The 18127-nt window shown below is 37.0% G+C and overlaps 1 protein-coding gene across 15 annotated transcripts in view; it reads right to left on the bottom strand.

The window, feature by feature from the left end:
• Positions 1–18127, bottom strand: part of mettl15 (methyltransferase 15, mitochondrial 12S rRNA N4-cytidine) — a 308904-nt gene that overhangs the window by 232832 nt on the left and 57945 nt on the right. For all 15 annotated transcript variants that reach the window (XR_012382447.1, XM_073906748.1, XM_073906752.1 and 12 more), the window contains exon 3: positions 14319–14455. Coding sequence is in view for 14 of the 15 variants with exons in the window: in XM_073906748.1 (XP_073762849.1) it covers positions 14319–14455 (137 nt within the window). In the remaining variant the exon portion in view is untranslated. The remainder of the gene's footprint in view (positions 1–14318; positions 14456–18127) is intronic.

The raw sequence follows: 18127 nt of genomic DNA, 5'->3' as shown, positions 1-18127 counted from the left end.
TTAGATGACATAATAATAGCAATAATAATAATAATAATAATAATAATAATAATAATAATAATAATAATAATACATTTTATTTGTAATGTGCTTTTCTCAAACTCAAAGCACTACAAGGCAAGGAACAATAAAACAGTTAAGTTACAAATTAATAAAATGACAGAGATGATACAAAATTAAAAGCAATGCTAAAAAGGTGAGTCTCAAGAAGCTTCTTAAAACAATCCAAAGAAACAGCATTCTTAATGGTTATGGGTAATGCATTCCATAATTTTTGGCGCACGCTAGCCTTCAAAAAGGCCCTACCACCCATGATGTTAAGTCTGAAACGTGGCTGGAGCAAGGTAAGTCCTGAAGCAGAGCAAAGACAGAGAACGGGAGTAAAAAGAGACACAAGATCACAAATGTAATCAGGAGCTAGCGTACTGCTTTGTAAGTTAAAATCAGAGTCTTAAAATCGATACCTGACCTAACAGGTAACCAATAAAGTTGCTGAAGAACAGAAGTAATGTGATGGCATGAAGATGTGTGAGTCAGAATAATAATAACAATAATTATTATTATAGTATTATTATTATAGTATAAATAATAATATATGATGATAATAATTGTTATTATTATTATTAGTAGTAGTAGTAGTGGTAGTGCAAGCGGTAATCATACAATTAGTAGTACCACAATTAAGCAACAATTAATTGTTATTAAAGTATTATCATTATTATTATTATTATTATTATTATTGTTCTGAGGCTGTGGCGCAGTGTGTAGCACTGTTACCTCACAGCAAGAAGGCCGTTGGTTCGACTCGGCTGGGTCATTTGGCATTTCTGTGAGACTTTGCATGCTCTTCCTGTGTTGGAGTGGGTTTCCGTAGGGTGCTCCGGTTTCTCCCACAAGTTAAAAAGACAAGTGCTGTAGGTGAATTGGTAAAGCTAAATTGTCTATAGTGTATATGTGTATATGGGAGAATGTATGGGTGTTTTCCAGTGATGGGTTGCAGCTGGAAGAGCATCCGCTGCGCAAAACATATACTGGATAAGTTGGCAGTTGATTCCACTGTGGCGACCCAAGGATTCTGCCACTAAAACACGAACTAACAAGACCAGAGTAGTCCAGACACTAGTCCTTTCATGTCTTGTATGTTGTGCTCTACTTGAGTTTTCTCGGGTTGAGCACTGCTTTTCTGCTCTTGTCAGTACCATTTGTGAGCTTGCTTGGGTCGTGCGTGTTCCCGCTTGATGCGGGCGGGTAAGGTCTGGGCGTGATTTTGATTGCGCACTCTCGTCCTGGTGTTCGTCTGTCTGCAGCGTGGTGTTTTATTCCCAGAATCTCAGTCTATTTGGTTTCGGTTGGCACTGGGATGAGACATGCACGCTGCGTGTGTGAGTGCACGGTGAGTGTTTACATTCATCGTGTACTCGTGTCTCGCATTCATGTACTCGCTCATTCATGTACCATTTTATGACTGTTTTGAGGATTAAATATAAGGGGTGACGGCACCTGTAATGAAAAGGAAGAGTAAACGCGCCATTATAATATTTATTTGAAAGTATTTTCGTGCCTAAGAGAGAGGTATGCACGTGCTTTAATGTTGTCATTTGAACACGCGGTTAATGAGTGTTCTCCTCATGTCTGCTGTCCTGTGCCAGCTCCTCGTTGTTTCCTACCTTGTCCTGTGCTCCAGCCCTGATCCATGTCAGCCTGCCCAGTCTAGTTTTGATTGGTTATTTGTTTTATTAATGTTTTCTCCTTTGGAGTAGTTTATTTTGCTGTTTATTATATTTTCACTATTAATAAATACCCATTTACCCTGCACTTGAGTCCTCGCTCCTTTTCCCTTCCTCAGATCGTGACAGATAATCACTGTTAAATGAAAATCGTTCATATCAATACTCTTACATGAGAATCAACACAGCAAAAGTCAAGATCTGAATTATTTATATTTTCTGATCAATTCGTGATAGATGAAAAATAGATGGATGCAGAAACTTCCAGACATCTTTGATAAATAATCAAAAAAACAACCATTTCCCACTGGCACGATGTCGCCTGACCTGTGACCTTATCATATGTAAGAGTCCACAATGTCATGTCGAGATTGACTTATTTCCTTGAACATATGGCACTAGAGAACACTGACAGATTAGTGATGTGTGCAGAATACGGATGTGACAGAATATGCGGCGAGGACGTGCTTAGACCGACCGGATTACTAGTCATTAAAAATAGCACATTTGGCTAAAAACAGAAGCTGAGACCATGTTTTGGAGATTAAAGCATAACCAGCAATTCATTTTAAAGCGTCGTCCATACCAGTAAAGGAAGAGAGAGAGAGAAAGAAAGAACAAGTCCATTGTGACCTCACGTAGCCAAACAAATGAAGCTTGAAATATTCCCCAGCACCAAGCTGCCTGACTCTTGTATCTACGTCACTGAGGTCCGAGACAAGATGTTGATTGACTGCATTCAGCAGGGGAGCAGAGAGGAAAATGTACAGGACGGGGTGGGGGGGTTGAATGCAGTCAGTCACATAGACACAAACACACTGACAGCCAAGGTCCCAAACTTATCAAGTAGGTGAATGGCGAATCGAGGCCACTTGGGCCTGACCTCAAAAGACAGAAGAAAGAGACATTTTAACAGACCAACAACCTGAGAAGAAAAAACTACAGTGTCTCCTTCAGTGCAAAAAAAAAAAAAAAAAAAAACTGATATTTTTCTTTTTATTGTGTCGTGACATGCGAAACGTGTTTTCTTAATGGGTAATCAACCAGAGAAAAAGTCAAAGGGTACCTATTTTACAAAAAAAAAAAATAAAAATAAATATATATATATATATATATATATATATATATATATATATATATATATATATATATATTTTTTTTTTTTTTTTTTTTTTTTAAGGGTACCTATTTGTCTACAAAAGACTTATGTTGACATGTTGACATACACTGCTTTATGGATATCTGTTGTGTTACTGTACAAAATAAACCTGATTTAACATCCACAAACCGGCATTGATAGGTCTTCTTTTATAATTGTACATGACACACAGCTGTGGTGATGAAGACGGAAAAATCACTATGATTTTACATGCACTGTTTCAAAAGCGTTGATGATCACAGAGCGCTGAACAGATCTTTAAATCCTGGTTGCTTTGTGCACATGCTGTCTTGTTGATATGATTATATGCGCTACTACCGACAAGTTAATATGCGGCTGTTAAAAAAAATGGTGGGCGGGGAAACCGCACTCCTATGTCACGTTGTGGTGGGCCTCAAAATGGGAGGGATTTAGATCCTATTTTAATGGCAGAAAATACTTATTGACTTTATATAATACCAATATGACTGTGTCATGATCGGTACCCTTTAATAAGAAAACTTTAAAACTACACTAAATCAAATAGTTTAAGCATGTGCTGTGAGCTACTGCCAGACATTGTTAACATTTCTAGCAGGATTTGTAATCTTTCAGTTTCTTCTTTCATTGACCATGGGAAAAGTGAAAATCTCCTACTAAAAGACTTTCATTAAGTCCTAATAGACAATTTTCAAGGAGATCACGTTTATGACACTGTTATGTGTATCGCTCACGTGGTGCTAAGACGACAGAAGGTCTGTATTCTGACAAAAGTAAAACATATCTTGATGTTATTAATTTATTTACTTGCTAAGTGTTAAAGTGACAAGGAGGTACTGAGGCAACAGAAGGTACTGAAATCATCAATGACGTGGTTCCCTTGGAGCATGACTGTAATTCTGCGTCTGATTAAGACTGTTTAAGGGAACAGACGCCAATGTCTTAACACCTTGCCATTTCAATCCTCTCATAAGAACTTGGAGAAGCAAACATGTGATGAGCATTGCTCAAAATGAGAGAAGAGTGAAAAGGATTCAAAGGGCAAGCAAAGCCTGGTTTGATATCAGCCCTACTGTCGGCTGTGCAAGCAGATGATTTGCTAAGAAAGAGAAGTGAAAAAACAGGAGATGAAGGAAAAAGAAAGAAAACTATGAAAGGAGAGGAAACAAGAGAGGGAGATGAAGAGATGAGAAAATACTACAGGAAGAAAGAGAAGAGAAAAGAGAAGAGGAGATCAAGTAGAAGAGGGGAAAAGTAGTAAGGAAAAAAGAGGGAATGAGAGAGACAAAAAAAGACATAGAGACAAAGATATGAGTAGAAGAGACCAGATTAGACATGGAGAAAAGACAAAGACAAGAAGTAGAGACAAGAAGAAAAGATGAAATGAGATATGAAAAAGAGACAATTTAAGACAACAAGAAGAGACAAGGAGAGGAAACTAAAAGAAAAGAACAAGAGACTTTGAAGAGATTCAGAAGAGGCAAAGGAGCAAGAGGAAAAGAGACTAAATTAAGCAAAAAAATAAAAAATAAAAAGCCTAGTGAACAAAAGAAGATACTATATGACAGGCCTGTAGCCAGGGGAGGTTCGGGTGGTTTGAAAGACCCACCCTTCACTGACAAAGGTCTAGAATTTGTTCCATACATGAGCTCCTTTGTCCTAATTTGACTGCTACATTGTTAAAAAAAAAAAAAAAAAAAAAAAAACTGTAATTTTACGGTTTATTTCCAGGTGCAGGAAATAAACTGTAAAATAACGGACATTAACTTACAGACATTTACAAAAAATGTAAATTTAAGAAAAGTTTTGCTATTTAATTTCTGTTTTTTTATAGTACATTTCTGTAATTTAACGTCTGTTTTTACAGTTTATCTCAGGCACCCCAGCTAAAGCACCAAAAGTGACTAGTATTAAAATTTATTTGAATACTATTTTGGCTATTGTTGTTATCCATACATTTTTTAATGAACTTTTTTTGGTTATGATGAACATCTGACAATCTATTTCAGCTAAAATAGGGCTTAAAATGTCACTAAAATTTAGTTTTTAAATCTAATAATTACATAGAAGCCTAAATGAGGCAAAAATGTCCATGTCATGAAAAAAGAACCACCCCATTCACGAGGCTTGCTAAGGGCCTGTATGATATAAGGAAAAGGGACAAGGAGAACAGACGAGATGAAACAAGGAAAGACAAGATGAAACGAGGAAGAGAGACAAAATGAGACAGAGAAGACATGAGTCAAGAGTTGCTTTTCCACTACTAGACAGAATTCATCTGTTTGTTTAACCGGCATACTCTGTGCCCATTTGTCCTGTCAATATTCTGTTAACAGAATTTTTTGTAATATAATACAAATGTGTCATACATTGGCTTGGTAATGAAAAACATAATGTAAACAACGATATGGATGATGACAGGGTATTTCTATTTGTCTTACTTCCTTTTTTAATGTTTACTTGAATAACAAAAGTAGTTAGTTGAATAACATTGCCTCACAGCAAGAAAGTGTCTGGTGAAGGAGCTTCAATTGGTAACTTTTGTTTTGTGTTTACCTTATAATTAAAGTTGAAGCACATCCACCAGCTCCCGCCTCTTAATGTGCGAGATTTAACTACTTATACATTAAGGTAGCGTTTAGAAAAAACGAAACACCAGTGAAGAAACACGGCACAAAGGAATATAAAAACCTCACTGCCAGCTAGTGTTTCGAAAGTGTTATTGCAGGACAATATAAACAGCAAGCTGAAGTATGTGCCGTGCAAGGCATGTGCGGTGGGTCACAGCGATTGCTTGATGCAGAAGTATAAACCAGAGGCCAAAGGAAAATGAATGAATCAATGAATAAATGAACGAACAAAAAAGAAATAAATAGCATGGTTCCGCATGGACAACTATGAAGAAAGTGGCACCCAGGCAACAGAGTGCCAACATCATGGGCCAATGCGTCTTACCAGATCAGCACTATTGTCTAAATTGTGCTGCACTCTTCCGGGCTTATGTGGAAACACAACTGGAACCGTACCTGACTGTTCTTAGAATGGCACAGCGCAATATTATAAGAAGTGGCTAAGGGGAAAAGGCAAAAAGAGATGAGAAGCAAAGATAAGAGGAGACAAGGAGGAGAGACAAGGAGACAATAAGGAGAGATTAGATGAGACAAGGAGAAGACAAGTTGAGACAAGATAAGAAGATGAGGCAAAAAAAAGACAAGATGCAAATAAAGACATGAGAGGAAATGAGAAAAGGCGATAAGAAACAGTGAAGTGAGTGGAAAAGAAGAGATGATAGGACAAAAAAAGAGAAGACCAGAGAGAGGATAAGAAAACAGGAGAGGGAAAATTAAGAATTAACTTTCTCCATGGAAATGTGCACAACTTTTGCCATTAGCTACATTAAATACATACAAACATATACATACATATCAAAAAGGGCCATAAGCACTCAAACTATTCAAAGGGAAGTACTTTAGAGCAGCCATATATGAGGTGTATCTGTTAGCTTTTGGATGTGGTGTAGGGCAGTGGTTCCCAACCTGGGGTCCGCGCCCCCCTAAGGGGGGCGCCAGAGTTCACAAGGGGGGCGCGGGAGAGGATAAGTGTTGAGGTAGAAAAAGGCATAAAAATGCTCCACTATTTTATAGGGCTGTACAATTAATCGAAAATCCGGTTTCGATTTTAAACGATTATAAAAAAAGCATTAATCGAGATAAAGTTTATTGCATCATAAACCGCCCCCTTTCCAGTTGTTCACGTTTGTTGCTTCTAAAAGTGCGAAAGACCGCGTGCTTATTTGTGTGTGCAGCAAGCACACGCAGTCAGAAGCATGCGGCCGGTCAGCATTCGGTCTCATTCGCACACTGAGACGAGCAGCGGAGCGCAGACATCTAAAGTCATCTTAACGTGAGCGCATTAATGGTCAAATAGGTGTCAAAACGCGGTGTTTAGTGATTATTTATATTAACCCTGATTTGTGTAATAAACAAACGAGTTGAGGATCAAAAGACGTGAAAGAGAAACCATTAAAGAGACAGTGTGAAATATTCCCGCTGCCGCCTGTTTTTATCATTAATCAAACAATGACAAAATCCCTCACTAGTCTTGACTGAAGGACTGCTGTAGCTAAAGTGTTTTTCTTACATTGAAGATGCTTAAATCACAGTTTGTTTAATATTTTTATTCTATTGTATTTATTTCTCTTTCCTTTGCAAGGTGGAAATAACTGTATGAATACACTTGAAGTCAGAATTATTAGCCCTCCTGAATATTAGCAACCATTTTCCTGCCCAATTTCTGTTTAATGGAAAGAAGATTTTTTTAAACTTATTTCTGAACATAATAGTTTTGATATCTCGTTTCTAATTACTTATTTCTTTTATCTTTGCTATGATGACAGTACATAATATTTTACTAGATATTTTTCAAAATACACACATTCAGATTAAAGTGCAGTTCAAAGGCTTAATTAGTGTAATAAGGCAAGTCATTGTATGACAGTAGTTTATTCTGCCGACAATCAAAAATATATATTGCATAAGGGGGCTAATAATATTGAAGTTAAATTGGTTTCAAAATATTTAAGCCTGTTTTTATTCTAGCTAAAATAAAACAAATAAGCCTAGAAGAAAAATATTATAGGAAATACTGTTAAAATTCCTTGCTCTGTTAAACATAATTTTGGGAAATATTTCTAAAAAAAAAATTCTCAGGAGCGCTAATAATTTTGACTTTAACTGATAATCGTTTTGAATAATCGTGATTACAATTATGACCAAAATAATCGTTATTATGATTTTCCCAAAATCAAGCAGCCCTACTATTATATATGTATTTTCAAGTACTAAAAAAAATCAAAATCAAAACATGCTTAAAATTCCAACATAATAGTAAAAATAATTAAAATAAATAACTTTAAATAATTATTTAAATTTTGCTCACGCAATTTGCTTGTCCAACGTGTCGTAAAGGCAAAATCAAAACAAAAATGGCAGAGAAACGTAAATGCAGTGGTTCTTCAGAGACGAAGAAAAAGATTAGACAAAGATTAGTTTTATTGAAGGCCAAGACAAGTTAAAATGATTAATTTATATTTTCTATACATATTATATATTAATATTACACAAACACACATACAGTATATATATATATATATATATATATATATAGACAGTACAAATGTGTGAGCGTGCGTGTGTATTTATATGGTAGGGGGGCTCCAATGTTTGTATATGTTCATGGGGGGGGCCCCAAAGAAAAAGGTTGGGAACCACTGGTGTAGGGGGTGCTTACCCTGTCTGTGTGGGACTAGGGATGCAACGATTGTACATTTCGGTTGTACGATTATAGTATGAAGAATAATCACACTTTCACGGTTTTCACGATTATTATGCATTTCTTAATTTCAAAATACTAATAGTTTAGAAAATCACATGAAAACTCTTTATATTTTATAAGTGTTATTTATTGTTGCTCAGTAACCAAATAATACAGCACAAAATAAAAAAACAAACAAACAATAGTCCATTTCTCTTTAGGCTTAAAAATAAGTGTAAAAAAGTTGATATTTAAACATAAGTAATGTTTTACACTAAAAATAAACTGCAAAACAATTATTAAATAAAAAAAAACAATAACTAAAAAAAATTTTATTTGTTGAATAAACTACATAAAATATATATTAGCTATGTTCTTCGAAGCCCTTATAAAGTCAAGGGCTGCTGAACCTCTGTCTTCGATCAACTATATGACAAAATTGTTTGATATTTTTTCATTTTGTATTTTTATTTTTGGACCAGAGCAAAATGTATATATTCCATACAAAGAAGCCTATGAAGCTGAGCGGTCTGTTCTTGTCACGTGACTCACAGTTCGCTCACGGCTTTCTAAAAACTTCTGTTGTTTTTGAGTAGTAAGTGCGCCAGGAAAGCTATATAAACTATGTGCCTCTATTGGAAATAACAAACTTGTGTGCCCGAAAGACGTGATTTGTGAATGGCCCTAATGTGCAGTGTGGAAGAGATGTCAGTTGATAGCCTCAGCCAGCTAATCCAGTGTACAAGTGTATTAAGCCACCTTTCCACTGCACACAACATTTGAACACAACTGTCGGAATATGCCCCCCTGTGACTGTCACACAGAATTTTAAGTTTTGTCGTGCATCATGGGAGAGAAGCTGTTCTCCAAGTCCAAAATAAAGGAGTGTAAAAGCAAGAGCATTTATTCTCTGTGCATTCACCATGGTTGAACTTGAAACTCATAGATCGCAAAATTTTTTGGAGGGAATGTGGAGACAACATAAAAAATTATATATTTTCCATTACTCATTTATGAATACAAATGTTTTTTTTTAAATATAAACAGTTTTTCTGATTCAAAAAATAATGAAAAAAAAAAAGCATTTCTCATCTCCAGTGCACGGACCTGCTTGGACATCACTGGAATACATAACACCTGGTGGACTGGTCGCGTAGAGTTTAGTCGCAGGACTTCAAATATTTTAACGTATCCTCAGCTAAAATCGGATCAGAATTTTCCGCATACGGATATGATTGGAACTCCACGCAGTTTCCTGGACTACTCTCCATTGGAAATGAATGACTTCCAGCAACTTTAGGCTCAATGTACAAGCTCTGAACTTTAAACTAGGGCACAGTCGACATAACTTTTTTTAGTTGTAGCAGTTTTGTTCTATGCAGAAACGCAGTGTTGAAAAGCCTTTATGATTAATTAACCATGACAAATTAAAGTACGGTTAATAGTGAAATCGGTTAATCTTTGCATACTTATGTGGGACCTACTGCCCCAGTATAGTGACAGAAACTCTATATGTAAATATTCTGCCCTGACTTTCTGTGGCCATTAAAAATTCCATAATATAATTCTATACAAATGTGTCATTCATTGTCTTGGTAATGTATTCCATTTATGTATTCCATTTATAATTCAAATAATTCCTATTAATTAAATTGGATCTACCACCATCTCTCCATAACTGATGTGGTGAGCGTGGTTGTGGGGTGGTTACCATCACATTATCTAGGCATGACATACCTTTACACTTTTTTTGGGATATATGGGAGTTTTTTATTATGCGTATTTCTAATTCCCAATATAAATTTGCACAATGTAAAGGGTAATAGAAACACAGCTAAAAGTTGCGACAAGTGTATGGAAGAAAAAGCACGAAGATTGGAGAGAAGGAGATATGAGAAATAATAAAAACAAGTGCTGACAAGTGATGAGGTCGATTTAATTGACACAAGATGACAGAAGAAGAGACAAGATTATAAGGAGAGGAGATGAGACAACAAAATAAGAGATAAGATCAAAAGAGGTGATAAGGTGAGAGAAAATACGGAAGAAGAGAGGAAAGGAAAAGAGAAGATGAGGCAAGCACAAAGAGAGGTGAGTAGAAAAGAGAAGGAAGAGGAGAGAGAATACAAAACAAGATGGAAAATAAGGAGAGCAGATGAATAGAAAAGAAGAGGAGGAGAAAGGAGAGAAGACGAGAAGACGAGAGTAGAAGTGAGGAAAGAAGAGGAGCTGAGAGAGAGATGATTGCGTGGGCTGCCTGCTCCTCTTACACAGCCATCCAATAATATTGGCTAATTGCATGATTTCTTCAGCTTCTCCAGCCTCTCATCATGAGTGGGAGTCAAAGGCCTCATTGGTGGAGTATATAGCTGCTGACAGAATAGCTTGTCCTGATTCTCTCTCTCTCTCCCTCTCTCATTCCTCTCTCCTACGTTGGTTTCTGTAGCAGCGGTCCCTCTGAGACAGGTTTCCCCGGAATCCACGTAAAGAGGTATCTCTACCCACGCTGCAGAGTCAGGAACATCTCATTTGGAGCTTTTTTCAGTGCTGCCTCATGCACACGCGCACACACCACACGCCCGCAAAGCCCTCATGCCTGCTCCTCTGGTTCTCTTTTATTAAACACTAGCTCTACTTCTCTCTCTCTCTCCTCATCCTACACTCTCGCACGCAGGAAACAGGGGAACCTGCGTGGGTGGCAGCGTCTCTCCCTGTCATTGAAGCCTTAGGCCCCGTTGACAAATGAGACGCTGGGGCCTTTCGACTGAGCGTGGGTGAGAGCGGGGATTCTGTATCTGCACTGGAGAATCTCTCTCACACACACTCATAAACAAAACCAAAGAGCCCCGTGACCGTCACCCACTGGTTCGCAACGGGCATGGAACAGGTCACAGGTATTAAAGACACGTGTCGAGTTTCCCCCGACAGTTTAAATGCCTCAAAACTAATGATTCATTCACATATTTAACTCAGAAAGATGTGTGAAGAAGAATCTGTTGAGGTTTGTTCTTCACCTGAAGTGCAAATTAATTTGGCAAGTCAAACATCACTTTTCACTACTTTCATTTTAATTATTGGTCTGTGCAGCACAGAGGAGCAGGAAGAAATATAATTATAATATTTAATAGGCATGAAATGTCACATATTCTTACCAAAAACTTTTACACACACACACACACACACACACACACACACACACACACACACACACACACACACACACACACACACACACACACACACACACACACACACACACACACACACACATATATATATGTATGTATCAGGGCTCGAAATTGTGACCATTTTGGTCACATATGCGCCGAAAATTTAATCTATGCGACCTCATAATATATTTGATAGCATTTATGTGACCTGTTTTAATGGTTGTAGTGCGACCTGTTTTTTTTTTTCTTTTTTTCTAAAAACATGCTGAATCGGTCTTCCCTTTCGCTATATTGTTTGTCAGCTGTCAATCACTCAAGACTTTCTGCTGTCAGATGACAGGGAGCTTTTGTGACCGCCGGGAATGCAAACGATTGAAAAGTGAAAAGCACACCAAATCTAGATGCGTTGCATTCACTGCAAGTTTAGCGCAAATGTTCGCTTAACGTAAAATCGAACACTTTACACACCATGGCCAAAGAAGCTCGCCTTTATGTTTAAACTGATGCGGTTTATAACAAAGAACGGTATTGCGCCAGTGGTCATCGGGACAATCCTGCTCTGCCCTGCTCATTTATTGTGTCGGCTGACTCGCCAGCTTTCCACAAACAGAAAAATGTAAATCAGCTCATAACAAGACTGAGCATTTACAGTGACACAAACCGAAACTTTTAAAAGTGAGACTTTTCTTCCTTTCTTTTGTCCGTTCTTTCTTGAGATGTATATTATTTTTTTATTTAATCACTGATGACTGTTTTGCAGCTTTCAGCCTTAAATTGATTGGTTTATCATAATCTTTTGTTTGTTTTGTAGCAGAAATAGTATTTATTAAATTGACATGCATATAAAAACAAGAGTACAAAATAAATATTTATTACTGCAATGCTTCATTTTTGTTTGATGCAAAGTTGCAAACAATATATTTATTTTTCATAAAGTAACAGTATGACTTTATATAGCAGATAACTCGCACTCAAACACATTCAGGGCATGATCATGAGAAATGTAATTTATTGTTAGTATTATTGATATCATCATCATCATTAATATTTTATATTTATTAGACATTCATTTTGAATTATTGCACAAATATGAATTCATCTAAGCATTAGTTATTTAGTTGTTTCGGGTATTTGTTAGTCCTATTTGATGTTGTTTTTAAATACAATAAATCACTTAATATACAGTTTGCAGCGGTGCTTATTCATTTCGATGGGTGCTCCTAAACTTTTTCTGATGCTCCTAAATATTTAAAATTGGGAGCACCAGTGTATATATATATATATATAAATTTTGTAGTTTTTGTATTTCACTTGAATTTAAATGTATTATGTTACTATTTCAAAAAACACTTTGATGACTAAAATATTATTTTAACAAATATATATGTTTAACAAATGTATATAAATATAATATAATATATAATTATATTATATATTATATATATATTATATTATATTATTATATATATATATATATATATATGCCATCCAAACTTGGTATCCAAATTTGGTATCCAAACAGTTGGAACAAAAAAAATAAAAAAACAAAGTTAAAAGAAATGAAAGTCAATAGTGACCAATCATTCTGGAAGTGAAGTGCTAGAAGTGAGTACACAATAATATTATTAATAAAAATGATTACCCCTCGTGTAAATTTTAAATTTATTCTAAAATATTTGCTATTTAATGAAGAGATTTTTCCCACATATTTTTAAACCTAATAAATTTCATAACTAATTTATAACAGTTAATTTCTTTTGTCTGTGCTATGATTACAGTGCATAATATTTTACTAGTTATTTAGCAAGATACTAGTATTTAGCAGTGTAATTGGCAGAGTAATTAAGTGTAATTAAAAGGCTTAATTAGGTTAATAAGGTTAAATAAGCAATTTAGGATAATTAGGCAAGTCATTGGACAACAGTGGACTGTTTTGTTAGTCATTTATTAAAAAAAGATATTTCTTAAGAGGGCTAAATTTACTGATCCTACAATTTTTTTTAAACATTTAAAAACGGCTTTTATTTCAACCAAAATAAAAGAAAAACGGTAAAAATTTCCTTGCTCTGTTAAACAGAAACACTTGGAATATCTTTGAAAAAATATTTACATTTAGAGGATGAATAATAATTTTGTCTGCAACCGTGTGTGCGTGCGTGTGTGTGTGCGTGTATGCCACAGCCATATTGTCCTGCAGCCCAAGACCGGTTACTCACTGAAGCTAAGCAGGGGTGAGCCCGGTCAGTACCTGGATGGGAGACCACATGGGAAAACTAGGTTGCAGTTGGAAGTGCTGTTACAGAGGTTAAACCGAGGTCCTGACTCTCTGTGAAGAGTAGGGGTGTAACCCTGGTGTCCTGGTAAAAAAAGTCCCTCCATCAGCCCTTACTGATCATGGCCTCCCAATCATCCCCATCCACTGAATTGGCTTTATCACTGTCTCTCCACTCCCCCAATAGCTGGTGTTTGATGAGCGCACTGGCGCTATAGTCCTGTGGCTGCCGTCGCATCATCCAAGTGGAGAGACCCCCCCTCATGATTGTGAAGCGCTTTGGGTGTATGGCCATACACAATAAATGCACTATATAAATACACAATACATCACATATATATATATATACACACACATACACACATTTGTTCTTGTTGTTTTGTTTAATTTTGATAATTGTACTTGTTCTAACCCTGTTTGAGTTTTTTGTTAGGTTAAACACCAAATGCGTTTTTTTCAAGAAAGCTAAAAACCTGTAAACATTGACTGCCATTGTTCTGTTTCTCCTAGTATATAAGTCAATCACAGGTTTTGAGCTTTCTTGAAAACATCTTTTGTGTGAAACAGAATTAAAAATGGTTTGGGACCACTTGAGTGTGAGTAAATAGTGAATAAATGTAATTGGGTAAATTATCACTTTAAGATGAGTCCAGCACTCTGCATGGAAGGGGAATCAGTATGTTTAAAGTGTAACTCACTGGTATTCTTCAGCTAATTGTTGGGCCATTCGGAAAGCTGTGGGGTCACGATCTGCAGCCACCACCGTTACACCAGGAACTGACTGCAGAATTGCCTTCGAGTGACCTCCGGCCCCAAAGGTTAAGTCCAGAACAATCTGTTGGACACAGACAAAAAAACAGACGAGAATCAGAAACCTAAAATGCATTATCCATGATAAAAACTACTTTCGGCTTGAACAAAGCTACTCAATGTTCAACCAGACATTGATTTTGCTCTAAATAACGAGCCCGCTGTCCATAAAGTTTGTCGCTACTTTTCAAAGCGGTCGGAAAACACATTTGCGCATTCTCTCTCTTCTTCCTCTCTTCTTTACAAACAGGCACGCTCACACCGGAGACACTATCCTGTGTTCTCACTCAAAAGTCAATGCATGAGTCATCGTCTCTCCTGTTGAAAGCGTCTCAGTGGTTTCTTAGAGCCACAGTGGCAGCTACACCTCGGGTCCATTTCCCATGTCCATCCACCCACCTGCAAATCATACCCTAAACAATACCAATCCATCCTCAATAGCACCGACACTAAATATTTGCTGCTGAAATGCATGATCAAGCTCTCAATACCGATGATTCATTCACTTTTTTAACTTGTGTGAAACGTATGTGAAGAAGAAGCCACTGAGGTCAAGGTTTTTGTTTGTTTTCCACCTGAAGTGCCAATCAATTTGAAAAATCAAACCCCATTCACTGCTTCTTTCACACCGGTTACTGGTGGGAGAAGCCAACAATCCCAGAAAACAAACAAACAAATAAACAAGCTAAACAAATAAATTAATAAAAACTAAAACAAACATTTCTTAAAACCAATATAAGCATGTATATAAAAAATAATTTGCATTTACAATATAACTGAACAAAACTGACAAAGAAATTGACAATATTCACATTTAAACTAATTCAAACTCTTAACTAAAAACTACAATATTCGCTTGATAGTCAACTAATTGTAACCAACACAAATTTGAAATAACAAAATGACAAAAAAAACAATGGCTATGTTTACATCCAAAGATGCAAATTTAATTTAATTTATGTGCATACAGTAACTCGAATATCACATATAAGACATGCAAATAAAGCAGCGTTTCCTTCCAAGTAGTTAAAGAGAACAAAATAGTCACTTCCTGATTAACTGGTGCCAAACATCAAAAGTTAAAATGGAATTTGCTGCTGTAGGAGAACCTGCGTGAATCTTGCATTTTCAAAATAGATGCGCATCTAGCCGTTTTTCCATCTACCGTTTTTTTTATAACTTTGAATAAAACACGAAAAACTAATTTAAATAAAAACTACTAGAATTTTAAAATTACATGAGTCATACCAATATAGAAAAGCAATGCTTTATCTGTGTTAAACCTTTAAATTATTTAATTTTGTTTATCATATTTACTCAGAAGGTCGCTGGTTCAAGTCCTGGCTAGGTCAGTTGGCATTTCTGTGTGGAATTTGCATGTTCTTCCCGTGTTCCCGTGGGTTCCCTCCGGGTGGTCTGATTTCTCTCATAGTCCAAAGACATGTGCTAAAGGTGAATTGAATTGAACTAAATTGGCCGTAGTGTATGTGTGAGTGTATGGGTTTCCCAGTGTTGGGTTGCAGCTGGAAGGATAGCTGCTGTGTAAAACATATGCTGTATAAGTTGGCGGTTCATTCTGCTGTGGCAACCCCTGATGAATAAAAGGACTAAGCTGAAGGATAATAAATGCATGAACAAATTTTTGTTTATTTTAATAAAAACTGTGGACGTATTTGAAACAAGAAAATGACCAAAAAAAAAACAAAAAAAAAAAACAAAATTCCTAAAAGTTTAATTAAAACATGAAAAACTAATTAAAACCATAAATAAATTTTGGCTTCACCACAGAAACGTTCACATTACACATAAGACAGAAAAGCCAGGCAACACAAATAAATTCAATGTTATGACATAAATCACATTCAAAACAGGATTAACCCCATTCTTAATTAAAACTCAGCAAAACTCATACACCTTTTTCTTTATTTGAGGTTGCCTAAAAGGTCTTTTTGATGGCATGAGCTGAAATTTTATATTTAAGGAATGGGAAGAATCTTTAATAATGACGTGCTTTCTGTTTAATTTTCATTAAATTAAAAAATGTAAAATTTTCATTTTGTTGTCTTTGTGCTTTTCGTACAATTGCTGTTATTTATTAACCTTCACTATGTTGGTAAGTACAAATGAAATGCCTTAAGAAACATTTGAACATGACACACACAACATTTTTATTCATTCACTTATTTTCCTTCGCCTTAGTCCTTTTATTGATCAGGGGTTGCCACAGTGGGAAGAACCGCCAGCTTATCCAGCATATGTTTTACACAGCAGATGCCCTTCCAGCTGCAAGCCAGTACTGGAAAACAACCATACACTCTCACAGTGCGTTTACACTTGGCCCAAATGCCAGGCTCGAACCTAAGCTTGATTATCCCCCCTCAGTTGGTTTGTGTCCACACTGACTTTTTCCTTTAAAGCAACGTGCCAAAACGGAGACAGAGACATCCGCATATCACGATCATTCTGCTTTTACTGAATCTTTGGTTTTGATCCGAAACCAAAATACAGAAAGTCAATTGCATCTATCCGCCACAAAAACATAAAAGCATTCAGAAAATCATGCGATATCCGCAGTTGTTTTTGATGGAGACAATCAGACATTATCACTGTGTTTGCACTGGGTCAGTCCTGCTTGTCGCCGAGGTAGGTGATACACAGACATACACACAAATGAACGTAATAAAAACTAAAGTTTGTTGTACAGTTGGCGGATCACTTCCGTTATTTGTTACGATTGCATTTATATCAGAAGTAAACCGTTCCAGAGTATGCATGACCCGTACCCCAGGCCACCTCTTTCAGGTGGACTCAGGTACGGTTGCCACAGCCATATCACAATGCAGCTCAAGATTGACACTGAAGCTAAGCAGGGCAGAGCCTGGCAAGTACCTAGATGAAAGACCACATGGCAAAACTAGGTTGCTGTTGGAAGTGGTGTTAGTGAGGCCAGCATGGAGCACTCAACCTGCGGTCTGTGTGAGTCCTAATGCCCCAGTAAAGTGAAGGGGACTCTATACTGTCAGTGGGCGCAGTCTTTCAGATGAGATGTTAAACCGAGGACCTGACTCTCTGTGGTCATAAAAATCCCATGGCACTTCTCATAAAGAGTAGGGGTGTAACTGGCCTGGTGTCCTGGCCAAATTACCTCCATCCGCCCTTACCATCATGGCCTCCCAATCACCCCTATCCACCAAACTGGCTCTATCACTGTCTCTCCACTCCACCAATAGCTGGTGTGTGGTGAGCACACTGGCGTTGTTGTCCTGTGTCTGCCGTCACATCATCCAAGGGGATGATGCACACTGGTGGTGGAGTGGAGAGACCCGCTCATGATCGTTAAGCGCTTTGGGTGTATGGCCATACACAATAAATGCACTATATAAATAGACATTACATTACGGTTCACGGGTGCGCACCTGAGTTCAGAAGACAGCCTTCACGTTAGCTAAACGTAGCGTACTTTGACGTCAAACGATCCCGGGTGCGGACCAAAAGTGCTAGTGTGAAAGCACTCTTACAAGCACACGCATACACTTCGGCCAATTTAGTTTATTCCATTCCACTGTGGGGGAAACCGGAGCACCCGGAGGAAACCTACACAAACAAGGAAAACATGCAAACGCCACACGGATATGCCAACTGACCCAACTGGTACTCAAACCAGTGACCTTCTTGCTGTGGGGCAACAGCTCTAACC

The sequence above is a fragment of the Danio rerio genome, chromosome 7 (assembly GCF_049306965.1).
Source record: "Danio rerio strain Tuebingen ecotype United States chromosome 7, GRCz12tu, whole genome shotgun sequence".
Lineage (NCBI taxonomy): Eukaryota > Metazoa > Chordata > Actinopteri > Cypriniformes > Danionidae > Danio > Danio rerio.
The sequence above is the reverse complement of the archived record's forward strand: the minus strand, read 5'-3'. Positions and strand labels throughout refer to the sequence as shown.